The sequence below is a fragment of the Apis mellifera genome, linkage group LG7, assembly GCF_003254395.2.
Source record: "Apis mellifera strain DH4 linkage group LG7, Amel_HAv3.1, whole genome shotgun sequence".
In the NCBI taxonomy this organism is placed as follows: domain Eukaryota; kingdom Metazoa; phylum Arthropoda; class Insecta; order Hymenoptera; family Apidae; genus Apis; species Apis mellifera.
This window is the reverse complement of record NC_037644.1, coordinates 888925-906631: the sequence shown is the minus strand read 5'-3', so window position 1 is coordinate 906631 and position 17707 is coordinate 888925. Positions and strand designations below refer to the sequence as shown.

The 17707-nt window shown below is 30.3% G+C and overlaps 1 protein-coding gene across 7 annotated transcripts in view; it reads left to right on the top strand.

The window, feature by feature from the left end:
* LOC408953 (peroxidase) overlaps positions 1–17707 on the top strand; it is a 31433-nt gene that overhangs the window by 10676 nt on the left and 3050 nt on the right. For 4 of the 7 annotated variants that reach the window (XM_026441872.1, XM_026441869.1, XM_026441871.1 and 1 more), the window contains exons 2-11: positions 7268–7411; positions 8641–8959; positions 11117–11334; positions 15136–15312; positions 15463–15659; positions 15770–15953; positions 16200–16542; positions 16636–16966; positions 17117–17315; positions 17405–17510. In XM_026441872.1, the coding sequence (XP_026297657.1) occupies positions 7279–7411; positions 8641–8959; positions 11117–11334; positions 15136–15312; positions 15463–15659; positions 15770–15953; positions 16200–16542; positions 16636–16966; positions 17117–17315; positions 17405–17510 (2207 nt within the window). In that variant the 5' untranslated portion in view covers positions 7268–7278. Of the gene's footprint in view, positions 1–201; positions 874–7267; positions 7412–8640; positions 8960–11116; positions 11335–15135; positions 15313–15462; positions 15660–15769; positions 15954–16199; positions 16543–16635; positions 16967–17116; positions 17316–17404; positions 17511–17707 lie in introns of those variants that run through there. The other 3 variants (XM_026441870.1, XM_026441868.1, XM_026441874.1) reach the window with 3 other exon arrangements.

Below are 17707 nucleotides of genomic sequence, written 5' to 3'. Positions count from 1 at the left end.
TTAATGTGTATACAGCTGCAACGAATATATATATATATATATATATATATATATATATATATATTCGCTTGAGAAGAAACACTAACTTTTATCACTAAGGATAGGGAACGTTTTGCGATGAAAAAAAAAAAAAAAGAAAGAACAAAACACCCTGTAAATACATAGATATATAGCGTGTATAGAACATTTCAAGTAAGATACATAGACCGTAACTTTCGAAGAAACGAGCTCCAGAAAATACATTGCAAGAGCGTCAGAAACAACTGAGGATCGTTCGTTCGTGTTAAGCGCGAGCGATAAAGATAGAATATTACGAGAATGTGTAGGAGCTTCGGTAAATAAGCGAGCGCAAGAGAGGGGGTTGAATAGAAAAGAGAGAGAGGATAGAGAGAATTCTGTAGTCCGTAAACGCGGTGCTCGTGTTCAGTCGTCTTCAGTCCAACTTGGATACGCTCCTCGGCTTGTCCTCAGCAGCCAGTTTTCATAAACGTATCCGCGAAATATTTTTCCCACTTTGCCGTGAATTGAACCAAAGGTGAATGCACCTGTACGAGCAGATACTCCAACTAGAGTATCTATTCCAAGACTAACGAGTTCATTAACGAAACCGGTCTAATTTATTTGAAATTTCTATCAGAAGGAAAATCTTCTCCTTCTGTTTGATCAATCTCGTCTCAACTCAACGTGTGCGCGTCGAAATTAATAGGAAAATTCGTAATTGGATGTGTCGATAAAACGGAAATAAACGTATCTAACCGCGAACATTGCTATTCCGCTTTTGCGTGCTGAGAATGTTTCTTATTGCACCAGTGGACAATAATCGCTGGGCCTATACGATGCACGGATTGGAGAAGCCTATGGATCACGTGTCTGGTAATGTGCCTGCTAACTATATTTTAAATATTTACTCGTAATCAATGCCTTTTATTATCCGGTATCTTGACGCACACGTAAGATTTTCATGATTTTTATCATATAGAAGCAAACAAAGATTTTGTACATGTAAAATTTAAATATTCGTGCATTATTATATCTATATTAATTTTCTTTAATCCTTTAAATTATCCAAAATTAAAATTAAAATTTAATTATTCTTTCCAAGTTTAAGCATCATTGTTAAAAAATAAAAGATAATTATATTATTGTAAGACGCGAGGAGTAAGACTAATAATGCCTAGAGATTTAATTTTATTTTATCCTCGTGTTTTATTACAATGTTCGGTTCCGTTAATTTAGTTGGCCTACAAAATAACAGGCAGTAAAGAAAATAATATCATTTTCAATATTTCAATAAAAGCACACGTACTTAAAATATTTATTTCCTACGATAAGTAAATCGTTTTGTAAATCGCTTGCTCGCAAACTAATACAATTTTTCTAACTTTTTTATTAAAAATAACAGTAATAAAATATGTATTATTTATCTCGATTATACATTCTAAACGAATTTTGTGAAAGTTAGAAAATAGAAAATTCGAGATATTTAATACTATATTTCAAATGTTATACTTTATTATTATTATTTATTATTCTTAGAATTTTATATTGATTTTTTTTTTTTTTTTACGATTTCTATACTCCAAGTATTTTCTCTAGTACAGTATCTTGTTACTGTTATGAAATATAGAATGTAGCTACTTATCTCTCAGAGTATTGTACTCGTTCACCTCGTACTACTGCACTGGTAGATATATACGATATACCGCTTGAATATATAAATTTAATAATTTAATATTAATAACCAATTTATTTCTTATTCAAAGTACGGACATTAAAAGGAAAACAATAGTTTTCAATTCTAAGGAAGAAATTTTAATTATGTAGTAATCTCAAAAATATTGAATTTTTAATTTTTATCGTAAAACTTTTTTATTCGAGTATGTTTATATCTAAATAGCAAGACAAGACAAGTTGAAGACAATATTACGAAAGTAAATATTGAGACACACGTCCTGGGAATTCGACCGGTAATTTCCGAATCCAAACGAATTATTCTATACAACGTGTGCGTTCAAATTCTCACATCATACAGTGGAAAAAATTGTTAAATTAAATATTGAGTCAACTTTACGAAATCCACGGAATCGACAATTAAGATTGAAAGAAAATTGAGTATTTCATAGTGAAAAATTGAATTGAATGAGCTGATTACTTGTCTTTCTTGTCTCTATTGTTTCTCTTGCTTCTGAAAACATTACTTAAATTATTCGTATATATATTTGTATAAAAATACATAAGTTAAACGAAATTTGAAACTTTTATTGAAATTTCAAATAAAAAAAAAAAAGAAAGAAAAAAAGAGGAAAAAATGTTGAGTACAAACAATAATATTGATTTTTCGTATCTGAAATGTTATCTAGGTCAAGATACTATTTTTTAAAACACTTAGTCATTTATCAATATCTCGATTGCACTTATATTTATATGTATATAGTTATATAAATAACATACATATAAATAAAAATTTTTAAAAAAGATATCAATAACGAAATTGCATCGTATAATGCAAAATATTCTAACATTATATTTAAACGTAGTATAATAGTGAATATGTATGTATATACAGTAGTTAGAAAGTGAATTTTCATATTGCCCTTGTTAGAAATATTTTAAAATTAAAATATCTTGTCGTACTTTATCTACTGTACATTATTGATTGAAAAATGTGGTAGTGAAAAAATTTAAAAAATATTTTTGTGAACGATCAAATGATACGATAAATAAAAAAAAAAAATAAAATTTATTCAAAAATTGAAATGGAAATTTTGATAAGTTATAAGTAATAAATTATTTTTTTAAACTAATATCATGCTATAATGGTGGATTTTGAGTCATTATTATTGTAGAAAATAATTTTAAAAATTCGTAGAAATATACGATGTGTTTTTAATTACAGCTAATTTAATATTCTAATAATAATCATACAAGTGTTTGAATTAATAAAGATGAATTAATACATTGAAAAAAACATTTGCACTCCATATGCGTTGTATATTCGTTTTTTTAGATTAATGTGGATTATACAAAAGAAACGAATAAAATTAAAGAATAATTAATAAGTTTATATAACTATAATATATATTAGAATATTAAATTCTAATATTAGCATCAGCAATATGATATTAATTTAAAAGTTAATTTAAATGATTTAAGAAAAATCTTGAATCAAATTAAAATTTGATTATGAAATGTAAACTAAGTAAACTAACTCTAACTTTTAATAATTCTAAATTATCCGTTTATAAATTTTTTTATTCGAAAAAAAAACATTTTAGAAAATTGTAATTCTCACCATTTCTAATTTCAAATCTAAACCTCTTCTGGAATATTTTATAATATAATAAAATAAAATTGAAAGATTACTCTTTATATTATTGGAATGGCCATTAAGCGTATTCGGTTTATTAAAGTGATGATTGTAATAACCGTTGTAACTTGAGCTACACCGTGATGTAACGAAACTCATCTTCTTCATACTCGTAGAAAGGAGGCGTGAAAAATGCGCCTCTGTATTTTACAGCAGCAACATATGGCATTCATTTTATAAACACGTATCTCGATGAGACGTGCTGGCAAAAATCGAGTCATCTGGTTAAAAAAAAAAAAAAAAAAAGTAGAAGAACGTCTACGTTTCCTTCGCACAATTGCATTTAACTGTAAATTCGCATTTTCATTTTTAAACAAATCACACCTTCGACACTATTTCCGTTCTCACGAAGAGGTATTCCACAATCAGGATATGTAATGAATCATTCTCGTTAGACGCGACTAAATTTAAATACGATTACGCTCACTTTGTAACTTTGTTTCGAAAAAGAAGATTTATTGTTTACGTTTGTAAAACCGAAAGATAGGATAGGAAGAGGATATTTTCATTTCTTATAAATATTTTCGATTTATATTCGAAAACAGAAACGATTAGATAATTTTACCGCTTTACGTTATATAGTATAAGTCATGCATAGAAATTATTTTGAGACATTTATATTTAGAAATTGATACTCCAAATATGAAATTTCTCGAAATAATTTCTTCGTATATATTTTTATGTTATCATATTTCGTTGAATATTGAATTGGATTTGTAATAATTAATGTAACTTAGTAATCTAAATTAATATAACTATACTAATCGAACTTATACTGCTACGATTTTCAACCTTCCATCAGATTAAAAATTATGCTAAGAGCACTAAGATTCTACTAGAAGATAGATCTTGTTGAAGAAATGATAATGAAAAGTGTAGAATTGAAAGGAGGTAATTTGAGATTGCGAAATCAAAGCTAAGAATTGGGATTATTTATTCTGGAAACTGCTAAATTTAGATTTCTTATAATACTATTTCAGTAAAAGTCATTTCGGTTTTCTGAAAGAGAAATGAGATTGAAATTGGATCGTAGCCAATTATTCTTTTACAGAATTGATATTGTAAATTTGTGATTCTATTTTGAACTATCTCACGAATTATCTTACAAGTGAAATAAAAAAGATCGAATGTAATTTAAATTCATTCATAACTATAATAGTTTTGAAAATTTATTTTCAGCTATCTAAAGTATATTTTTATCTGTCTTGTTTATTCGAATATACATATATAACGACGATAAAACTTTTATTCAATAAATTGATTCAATCGTATCGATATGTTGAATGATACAAAAAAATTTAATAAATTCTAATAATTTACTATTCACATCCATAGTAAAATATCAGAATAAAGTTCAATAAGATTTCTTATTTATATACATCGTGTACAAAAAAATGTTTATGTCTTTTCGAAGATATAAACATGATATAATTTATCATAATTTAAGGACAATCGCAATTTTTCCTTTTCACGTGTACCTCAAGACCATATAAAGTAGCTATAAATATTCTACGCAACTGACTTTGTGTACAGTATGAAGATCGAAGTAAAGAAGAAGAAAAAAAAAGAAAAAAAAATTACCGATCATTTTATGTTGTTCAAACATTTCTTCTATATATCTTATAATATCTTATAACAACTACGTAATTGTTTGTTAATGAACTATTGTTTGGTATTATATCAACAGCATTATTGTCAGCAATTATTATGATAATGATTTTATCCAAGGCGTTGAAAATTACACCGACACTCGATTTCTGTATTTTTAAATTGACAAAAAAAATTATAAGACAGGTGAAAAATAAATAAGAAAAAAAAAAAAAAGAAAAAGAAGAGATATATCGTTTAATAAACGATGAATATAATGAATATTGATGTATGTATACACGCATACATTATAACTTGAAAATGTGTGATGCGATAGAACGAAGGCGCCATCAATTTGCGATCGTTTCTTGCGTACGAAGCAAAATTAAATTAAAGCCGAGGGAATATTAAGAGCGCAGAATTTCTCGTAAACAATCGAACTACGTAATATTGAAAATCACGTGGTACGAAACATGCACGACATGTGTTCTTATAAAAGAAGTTTTATGCAAATTTACAACATTTTGCTGATAATTGAAAAAATTGAATAATCCTGAAAATGTTGTTTTCGATTATAAGTGAGAAATTGAGTCTTTTTTTTAGAAACGAGCATAATAATCTGATCTATCGATTTAATGTATATTGATGAAAAGAATAATTGCTTGACAATCCAAGCAACGATTTAACTTATTCATTAATGTTTTTTTTTTTCATTATTTAAAATTTCGCTAAAAGATAGCGAAAAATGTTGAAGTTAATTATTTTTTAACTTTGAATGAATTGAATGAAGTTCGTCGAACTTTGTTTGTTTCGATATCCAAAGTAATATTTGTTACTTAAAAATGTTTATTTGAAATTGCCTGTAAATTGACATAATTTTGAAATCAAATCTTACATATTTTGATAAGTATTAAGAAATTTGTTGGGTTCAATAGAATCTAATGTTTTATATGTCGCAAGAAATGTTTTCTATGATTTCGTCTAAGTGAAAAATATGTTTTATAATCAATTAGACGAAATAGCGAATAAAAAATAAGGTATTACATTATTTATGATAACAAATGATATATGAAATATTTCAAAATACTGTTTTCTAAACGTTTAAACATTATTTATAATCGTACGAGTAAATAGTAATGAGATACGATAAATAATAAGTAAAATTGTATAATAATAAGTTGTTCTATGATATACTATTTTATACCTCTTTTTCAATTCGATGATTATATTTCTAGCTTTATTGTGAAAATTAAGCAATTTTAAAGATCAATATTTTTCGAAAAAATTTTCACATCTCTGATCTCATTTTCACGAAATAAAAAAATGAAATTAAAGGTGGGAACAAATTTCAGATCAGGTTTATCTAATTTTGATGCTCTCAAAAATTTATTTTCGATTTTTTAAACTTATTTCACATACTTTCCTGTTAATTATAAAAGAATTATAATCTCCTTTACTATCTACGTAGTATATAAGTTAAATGCAAGATAAAATTAATAAAACCATTTGACGATGTCACTGTAAAAAAAAAAACAAAATTCTATAATTACATTAACTCTGAATTAAATTTATATCGTTGATAACCTTACTATCAATGACGTCAATGTTTTTTCAAACTTCATTTCATTATCTTAAATGTGATGTGGAATGAACAATATCCTACAACCATAATTATTAGAATAATTTGAACGTTCAATACAATAACAATTTTGATTGTACATTAAATTTAAATTCCAGAAAGATCTAAATGCATCTAAAGATCCTAAATCATTTCAATCGAATATGATTGAAAAAGGAGATATGCAATTTTTATTTAAAATGAAATTAACAAATGAGAAAGTGTAAATGAAGATATATTATTTACAAATAATAATTTAAAAATTTTTAACCAGAATAATTTATATTCGTTTTTTAATAATAAATCTTGATTTTATCTATATATACATGTATCCTCCTGTATATATAAGTTGATGTGATGTATAAAAAAAAAAAAAGAAAAGAAAGGAAAAGAAAAGACAAGTCAAAATCTTACAAGTTCTCCACGTAACGATTTCGATCGATTAATCATTACAATAAATCTCAAATCTTTTTGAATTATTGTACTAAACAAAAAGCACGTTGTTACGCGAAATGACTCAACTAACCACTTCAAGATAATAACAATTGCGTCGTAGTTTTTCGCGATAAAGGAAATTCATTTCGATTAGTAGTTCTATAAGTACGTCGAATCAATTTAGTCAAAGAATTTAAGATTTTTAGAAGATAGAAAGCATATTATATAAAAAAAAAAAAAAATTGTTTGATTCTGTGCAGCTGGTGGCCTAATGGCAGGTTCCGTGGCTACCTTGGCGATCCTATGGGTCTCTCTACAAACCATGGGATTCCTTGGAAATACGCATACGATCGGTGCCTATAAATTGCCAATTTCCTTGCAGAACTATCTTGCCAGTTATACAGGTAAGTTGTCCTCATTTTTCCTCTATTTTATTATATTATTGTTTTCTTTTTTTTTATCTATCGAAGAAAATTTTAATCGCAGTGTGTTTGATGATAAGATTTTATCCTGGATTATTATCAATATATGGAGTTGAACGCTTATCAATGTTATAAATATTTTCTTTTAGAGTTTATATATATATATATACATGTTGTATTTTAATCCAGGATCAAATATATCATCCTTTGATAAAAATCAATAAAAGTATTGTAAAAAAAAAAGTAATGTAAATATATGCAATATTGCTTAACATTGTTTGTTGTGAATTGTATTTGTGAAAATATTATTGAAACTATAAATTAGAATTAGAAATATGTTTGATAATTTTCCAATGTTCAATTAAATTTCACATTTTCAAGAAAGAGAGAAACATGGAAGGAATGTTTACTTTTTTAAATAAAAATATTTTTAATTTTCAATTTATATTTAATATTTGGATGCTTTTTATCAATATTTATGATTTGTTTTCCTATAATTTTCTTATATCATCTATATCCATACATTTTATATATAGATTTATACAATTGTCAAACATCCATTTCTAATTGATAATTATGAAATATCTAATATTTAATAATCATTTTATTTTTAAACGATATTTGAAATAAATAACGAACACAATTGTAACAAATACAAATTGTGTTCGCATCTTTATCATCTTGCAATTTGAAATTCTATTAAACTGCAACAACAAAAATTTCTACTCTTACTTCAAAATACTTATAACGATAATAATTTAATTTCTACATAATCTGAATGAAACACAATGAACAAACATTAAGAATTAAAACTCTTCTTCTTGTTTCAAAAATTTTCCAAAGAATACAATATTTTACCGATAAAAAAAAAAGATTCTTTCCACAACATTTATGCGTTTTCTTAATAAATACCACAGTTTAAATAATTATCCGTTATAAAATTGGAGAAGATATCTTAAACACGTAAATTTAGAAACATTAATAGTTGCAAATTTCTACTAAGAAATGGAGAAAGAAAGAGAAAGAAAATAATTATACGTACTTTTCCTCCTCCATGTATCTTTGTGCCTCGCACAAATTGTTTTCAACAATTCGTACAGAAAAAAAAAAAAAAAAAAAAGAAAGAAACTTGAAAAAGGCTGCGATCCGTTAGATCCCGTGTACAACCCGGTTGAATTGATTGAATTCCTTTTTTACCGACGTTTTTAAAGGTATCCTTTCAGGTTTGCCGATGACAAACTACCCTTACGAGGGCGGCGTCGTAGACACGGGTCGTACCCATAATCGGCGTTACCCTCACATTGACGAGGCGGTCTTGAACAACTCGATCAGTTTCGCGCAAAGCTTGGTCGATCGTATGAGCACCCTCGAAAGGAATATCGCGAATGCTGGCGTCGAATTGATGGCTCACACGCCGGCTGGAAAACAATTCCTTGATTCATATCCTTCCGAGGATGCTTTCGAGAGAGGCCTCGACGCCATAGTGGCGATGAAAGCTTCGTCCTATCTCCTTCATCAGAGCTGTCACAGGTAACATTACACCTCTTAGGTCAAAGGTCAATTTCTGATTAGCTGTTTACACACGTCTATATCAGGATGTTTTCCTTATTATATCCGGTGAAAAATATCGCCTTTGGGATTAATTCAGCGTTTAAAAGTAAATCGAGGAAAATTTATATATTTGTATCTGAAATATATTTATTCCTATTTTAGGGATTAAGATTTTCTTTTAGGGGTTGCTTATTTTCGAACAAATTATTCAATTTCGATTATTTTGAAGATTGGTAATGGGAGTTTAAAAAATTAACGTAACAAAGTATTTTTTTTTAATTACTGTTATTACGAATTCATTGGCGGACGATGCACGTTACTTTCGAACGCTGAATCTTTCTTTAAAGTGGATTTCGTTTATAAAAAAAGAATATTTAATATATCATCTGGAAAAATTGGAGGAAATTGTGCAAAAGGAAGATTCTTTTTTTCAAAAAGGGAGATTTCCAAATTTCATATTACTTAAACACTTGATGTTGAAATTGAATTTTAGTCTATTAATATTCATCTATATACGTTCTCATCTAATTCTATTCAATATATGGACTTTCTATGTGAAATGCATAATAAAAAAAAAAATTTTTTATAAAAGTATTTACAATGGGAAAAATTCAATACACCGAAATAATTTTTCGTTCAATCAATTATCTACTTCGAGTAAATAAATAGATACTTTTTGTTGTTTCTATTTTTCTTGTAAACGAATCATATGACACGATAATGTTAAATATTATCATTATTTTGATTATTTATCTAAAAGGTTATAAAGTGGTGCAATATTAGAACAAATAGAAACTCGAAATCTTATTCTTCGATTAAGCAATTTTGATTTATAGATATTTCATTATAATTTTCGTACTAAAAAAAAACTATTAACTTGTAAATCTATTTGTTGCTTAAACTTTCGATGAAAATTCTTGCTGTGTTTGCAAAATATCGATTGAATTTATTTTATTGTAATGTTTTGAGCCTATAATCAAACTAATAAAAATGCCTTTTTGCACAATGAGCAATTCGTTAAAAGAATTGTTTCCTATTGGGATATCAAAAGATGGTTAGAAGATTGTAATTAAAATATTGTAATAATTATATTTTATTTATTATAAATATTTTGAAACCATCTTCTGAACTCCTAACAGTGCTTCATTCTCTAAAAATGTAAAATTCTACCTTCTATATTCTAAAATTCACCAACTAATAATTCTTTCGAAATTTTTTAATTGAATATTGACACAACAATTCTATGTTCAATCATTTATCATTTCCTATTTATTTTTTTTTAATTTCTACACGTTTAAATTTATATGACAAATGATCCTCAACTATGTCATCTTTACACGACGAATGATTTTGTGTTTTAAAATATTATGGAGAATTATTCCTCGTGAAATTACCAACTTTGCATAAAATAAGATTTTATTTATTTAAAAATTTTATGAAACTAAATATTATATATTTTATATTTCATAAAATTTTTTACGAAGTCACTTTATTACGTTGCTTTAAATTTCTTGAATAAAAATAAGAAAGAAATTATTTTCAAATTAAAAAAAGAAAGAAAATATATATATATAAAGGTAATGTATGCAATTTAAAAAGTATTTAAAAAGATATAAATTTAAATTTTTATATTCTATATTCCTATCTAATTTCTACCAACATAATTCAAACATCATTCAAAACACTTCAAGAGTGTTAAATTTATTGCTCCTCGTCACAATCACCGTTATATATTCGTTATACATTTCTTTTTTCATTATTAAAAGCATTCAATATTATCAACTTTATTATTTGCTACTTAAATATCTCATTGAAGATTATTGCCACTTCGAATACAATATCAACGCTTAACCAAGCAAATTGATCATACAAATTACTCTTGCAAAAACTTAACTCGCGTGTTAGATCCACCTCTGAATTTATATTATACACAGAAGCACAAAATCTCTCTTGCCGCAAAAAAAATTGACAGCCTTAAATAATATATCCCATATATATATATATATATATTCGTATGGTAGCATGTTGTCACCATCGATAGTAGTCAAACACGTGGGCGCCTGTTTACTGTTTCCGCCGCTACTCGTGATTCGCAAGAAACATTTAATCGAATCGACCGATCGATATTTGTTACAGATTCGGGCTGGACAAAGACGATTGCGCTCGTTTCATATCGACCTTGTCGCTGGAGGGGACTCCGTTGAACTCGGCCTGTCCGTCATCGCGGCACAAGGGGTGCAATTCTCTGGCCAAGTACCGAAATATCGACGGCAGTTGCAATAATGTCCAAAATCCAAGCTGGGGTAGTGCGATGACCGCGTACACCAGAATTCTCTTCCCCCAGTATTTCGACGGTAAGGGTGTTTCCTACCGTGTGACGATCAGCAAAGAAAAGAAAAAGAAAAAGAAAAAGAAAAGGAAAAAGAAAGAAATTTTAAAGACAAATGACTTGTCTACCATATTTCACTACAATCGTCCGTTTTAGAGAAATTCGCGAAAAAATTCGTCGACGGTCTACGGCTCGAAATCATTATTATCGTTTCGTTTCTCGCTGGGCACACTTCGGTTTTTTTTATCTCTCGCTCGTAGCGTAACGCGATACGCGTCGTTTGCTGTGTTTTTTACGCTCGGCTTTGGACGGAATCGGACATTCTGGACGGACGCAAGAAACGGAAGCGGCGAACGGGAAGAAGAATATTATCGAGATACATTTGAACCCTCTATGTACCGTGTTGTTGTCGTTATTTGTGTGGAATAATAATCGTTCAATTATTTGCAGCCTCTGAACGCTCTTGGCGCTTCCTTCTTCTCCTTTTCTCACGTATCCGTCCCCTCACTCCTCGTCTGATTTTTTTTTTCTTTTGTTGTACTAATGCAATTTCTTCTGGAAGGGAATGAATTTCGTTTCTTTTCTTTTCTCTAATTTACGATTTAGAACGGCCGATGATCCAAGGATATTTTGTCGATCACGTTTGTACGCGATTTTCTTGCGGAAAGAAAAGATTCTATCTATATTCTTATTCTTATGGGATATAGGATGTGTTTGATCTGTTTTCATCTGTGCTGTGGAGATGTATTTTGTGTCCCACGTTCGATCATCTATTTTCTAATTCCGATTTCTGAATTCATTGAGAAGAGTAATAAGAGATTGGTAATAATTTTTTGGTTGTTGCATTATTAATACAGGGTGTCCTAGAAATACGTAATACTTTCGATTAACATATATTATATATTAATTTGCCAAGTAATATTCTGCAAATGCAACCAGAAATTGAATATGGATTGTCCTCTTGGTAAAATTTATTAAAGAAAAGAATTATCGTTGAAAAAGTTGTTTTTCGATGACTAATTCTTTTTATTCTGTCTGTTTTTACACTTGAATAAACTTACACTTCTTCTCAGTACAAAATGTTTCACGTTTAGATAAAAAAGATTATTAATAATATCGAAAATATTTGAAACGGAAATGTTTATCGAATAACATTATCGAATGAAAATATTCTTTTTCTAAAAAATTTTTATTCCTTAAATTATACGAAACATGTGAAAAATTTAAAGTAGGCTAAATAATTCCAAGTATATTTCTGACTCACACGCCTGCATATGTATGTTTCTAAATACCTAAGAATATTACTGAAACGATAAATAGTACGATAAATTTTTTTTTTTTAAATGGAGATTTAAGTACTTTGTGTCTCGTATGTAAAGCAGCGTGCTGTATTTATGCAGAATAATAATTCAAGGACATCGATTCATATACATTTCTCTATGCATACAAGCATATTCTAATTTTATTTTACTTTTACTTTTTACGTACATAATTGAAAAATTGAAATATCAAATATCGTACGAATCATTCTTTTCATATTAATCCTAGGACACTCTGTAATTACATTGTATTCCGTTACACGATGAATTAAAAATGAAAAAGAATCCTTCAGTTTCAATCTAACTCTATCTAAGTCTATTCGATTATACACATCTTTGATCAGGTTTTTCTTTAATCGTTCATTTTCGAACAAATTTGATTCACAACGAGTCATCATCACACTGTCGGAGTTACATTATTTTTTTTAAAAATTCTTCGTCTCCCTCGTCGGCCGTTGATTATATTTAACGAAAATATTCCGCAAAATATCCGATAAGGAAAGAAAGAAACTTTTCTCGAAGAACGAAAATATAAAATGATTCTTTCATATTCATGATTCGATGATGGTATAAGCGAGTTACCAGCACAGCCTCGACCTACTAACCCACCTCTACTACTCCTCATATCGACACCTCGCAAAAGTATATACGATCACACACGACACGCAGAAGAAAAAAAAATATATATCACACACGTTTGTCACACAACAGGCCGAAATACACAATTGTTATACGTTGTACACAATGTATTCTAGTGCTACCAAGTTCAAAAATTTACCTATTCACTTCTGATACTTGAAAAGATTTTATTGATTTATCTTAACATTTTTTTCTACTTTATATATTTCATCCTCGATTCGTTCGATAATTACATCTTGTTGTAGTATCAATTTGCAAAATTGATACGATCTTATCTTTCCTTATTGTATCCTCAATTTTTTTATTAATCGTTTCAGATTAATTCTGAAATAATAGCCATTACAATCGTCGAATATTTAAAAACGTCACGTCACGTTCAAAACATAAATTTATTCTTCCATTCTTCTATAAAAATTTCTTTTATACACAGATGATATATATATATATATATTTCTTCCCGACGAGCAAGTAGTTTTCAAAATCGATACGATATCAATATATACTACATTTTGTACTACCTGTCTGTGTTACGTACACGTACAAAAAAAAAAAAACGAACACACTCTCTTATCCTTGGGCGCTAATGGACACACAAAAAAAAAAAAAAAAAAAAAAACGACGTTCGTCGATTGGCTTAACAAATTATATTCTGTGATTTGCATTACAGTTGTTGTGCGATAAGGCACATAAGAGCATAAAATGCCTGAGTGTAGCAGTGAATAATACTGCCTACAATAGGGTGCCCCGGTCGGGAGATTCTATCCAGCAGTAGAATGTGTATGTAAACTAATTCGGATATATCTAATAATGTATCATATTTATATATATTATATATATATTGTAACACACTAGTTCAAATATTTTTTCTGTTGATTGCGGTATACGGGTCTCGTTAAAGGTGTCCGAGGTAAGCGAATGAAAATTGGGAGTCATTCGCGACGATTCCAATTATCTTTTTTTTTTTTAAATCCGTTCTTCAAATCTTCGTTTTTTGTTTCTTTATATACGTATATGCATTTATACAAGCAGTTGTATATCATCAAGCATCCATCATCTCCCAATTTGATTTTCTCACTATTGGGCACCTTCATCAGCCACATAGATAAGTCACTTGATCCCTTCTGTAAGCGTTCTCGACGTGATTCTTCCTTTTTCAATTCATCATTGCATCCATCTTGTGGTAAATTAGAATAGAATGTGAATTAAAAAAAAAAAAAAAGAACGAGAAAATAATAATCCGTTCTCAAGCGTCGATAACGCATCAGAATATCACGTCAAAAAAAAAAAAATAAGTAGAAGACAAGTATTTTGTACTGCTCTGCAGCGCGAGAGTCGTCGTCGTCGTTTCGTTCGGTCGATTCAGAGATCAATCAGCGTATTCAGAAAAAAGAAAAATAGAAAGAAAAAGAAGAAGAAAAGAAAAACTTTAATTCGAAAAGCAATCATCGTCGCTGAAATTTTAACTCACTTTAAATATGTCATTTACTGATTGATCTCTGATGAATTTCGCGTGCTGAGGCAGGTTTTATAGGATAGGATCCTCGTATTGCAGGGATTGGAAACCTCGATTCCAATTGATTCAGTATCGCGAACTGTTTCTCGCTCTCGCGCTGCACCAACATTATTTCACACGCATACGCGGAGATCACCTGCAAAAAATATTGTCGAAATCGGAGTAATGATGATCTTTCCAAACCTTTCTCTCTTCGAGTTTGATCATGAACTATTTAACAAAAAATTCTTAAATATCGTCGTTTCAATTTTTCCAATCGTTGAGAAATCGAATATTACGAATATTACTCCGATTAGGCGACGAGAGGTGTCACGAGGTAACGTAACGCGGGCCTAATGCTTAATTTGGCGATCAGGGATCCAAGAACCGAGGCGTATGGGGCACACGAGAAAGCCGCTACCCGGCGCAAGAAGCATAAGCGTGGCCGTGTCGACGCCCAACGATCAGTCGGACGTCAGCAGAACTTTGACGGTGATGCAGTGGGGCCAGTTCGTTGCGAACGACATTTCTTACACCCCCATGCGCAAAATGGGTAAGCGTTTTCTTTTCAAAGTTGAAAAAGATTATTATACACGCGTGACAATATGACACGTATTCTTTCGAATTAAATATTTGCAATGAAAATTCATTTTCATCGATATGTATTACGATCCTTGTGCAAATAATTATAAAATTATTGCAGTGTCGACAGGAAAGCCGATCTCGTGCTGTCGATCAGACGGAAACACCTTATCGCCTAGATACGTACACCCTGATTGTTCCGTAATTATGGTACCTGATCGAGATCCTATTTACGGGCAGCATTACGTACGATGCATGAATTACGTGCGATCGTTGCCCGTCCTTAAAGCGGAATGTACGTTTGGACCCGCGGAACAGGTATATATTTTTCATTTCTTTTATTTCCTTTAATATGAATGATAAAAAAATTTGAAAGAAAAGAATAGGGTTGTTAGAATCAAGTCTTTAATCGATTTTTTCGACGACAGATGAATCAAGCGAGCCACTTTTTGGACGGTTCGGCGATCTACGGTTCTACGTTGAAAAAATCCCGTCAACTGCGCGAGTTCGAAGGGGGTCGCTTACGAGTTCACAAGGAGAGTAACCACGAATTCTTGCCGATCGGGGAGGATGAAATCTCGTCCGCGTGCGCGAAAAACTGTTACAATTCTGGTGAGCATTTTCCTACTCTCGATTTGCAATCGACCACGGAAAGAATAAAATCTTTAAAATATTTTATCCTCTTTTTTCGTAAATGATGATTCGAGCATTAAATTAAAAGACGCATTTTTCTTCGTCCCCTCTCCCCAAGTTTCATTCCAAGTTTCAATCTAAATTTCATATTTCATATATTATATATTTATCATATTTCATTTATTATATATTTCAAATTTCATATATATACTCTTAATTGGTCAGGCGATTATCGCGTAAACACGCATCCACAACTCGCTGTGATACACACGATCTGGCATCGCGAGCACAACCGAATAGCCGACAAACTCGCCGAGCTGAATCCAAACTGGTCGGACGAGACGCTGTTCCAAGAGGCTAGGCGCATAGTTATTGCTGAAATTCAGCATATCACGTACAAGGAGTGGCTACCTATATTGCTGGGCAAGAGGTACACCCGCGCCGTTGGCCTCACAGTTGGCAACAGCTACAGTCGTAATTACAATTCCGAGGATGATCCAGCGATCAGCAACGAGGTCGCGACTGCGGCTCTCCGCTTCTTGACTTCTTTGATGCAAGGAAAAATAAGGTAAATTTATTTTTTCATTCTATGTGACGTATATACAAAATGAAAAATATGTATCTTCAATTTTGTTATTTTTATGATTCTGTGTTTGTACAGTTTGACAGACGACAAACGCCAGATCAACAAAACGGTTTCCTTGTCGGAATACTTCTTCAAACCGATTATAATCGAGTCTGACGAAGTGTTCGACGGTTTGTTACGCGGGATGGCCACTCAGACCAGCCAGAAAATGGATGTCAGCATAATCGAAGACGTAACGAGCAAGTTATTCGCCGCGGGTCAAGATAGCTTAGGCTTGGACGCGATCAGCTTGGACATTCAACGTGGTCGTGATCATGGCCTGCCAGGTTACAATCATTACAGAAAGTATTGCGGTCTTCCAATTGCGAACACCTTCGATGATTTCTTGGATTACATTTCAGTGGAGGTAAAAATTATTTCGAGTATATACGATGATTTAATTGGACGTATTTTTCATACATCGAATTAATAATAACTATTATCATTAAAATTCATTATTTGAAAAGAAATATTTTTCCAAATTATTTTTATAATCCAAAATTTAATCAATTAACAGATGATGAAGAAATTGCGCGCACTTTACGCTCATCCCGATGACGTAGACCTTATTATCGGGGGTATGGCCGAGAGGCCAGTGGATGATGGCCTATTAGGACCCACCTTCCGCTGTTTAATATTTGAACAGTTTTCGAGAACCCGTCGCACCGACAGATATTTCTACGATTCTGCGTATCAACCGCATCCCTTCACACCCGGTAAGAGAATACATTAAAGAATTGACATTTATATTTGGAAATATTGATATAAGTTTTAAGAGTACAAATTGTAACTTTGTGTTGAACAGAGCAATTGGCACAAATACGCAATGTAACGTTGGCAAGAATATTTTGCGACAATGGTAACAATATTACCCAAATGCAACCGAACGTATTTCTCCGGCCACAAGCAGAGTAAGTTGATGATATTTTCCATTCAATTGTTTCATTATTTCGACTTTTGTACGAATAATCTTATTTTTCAAACATCTATTAAACTTGTACTTGTAACGATTACGAGAAAAATTGATAAAAGTCTCGTATCGTGTCTCATTTGTGTATGTAAATAGATACAGTAGAATCATATTGTAAGGTCGTAAAAGTCAGCTGAT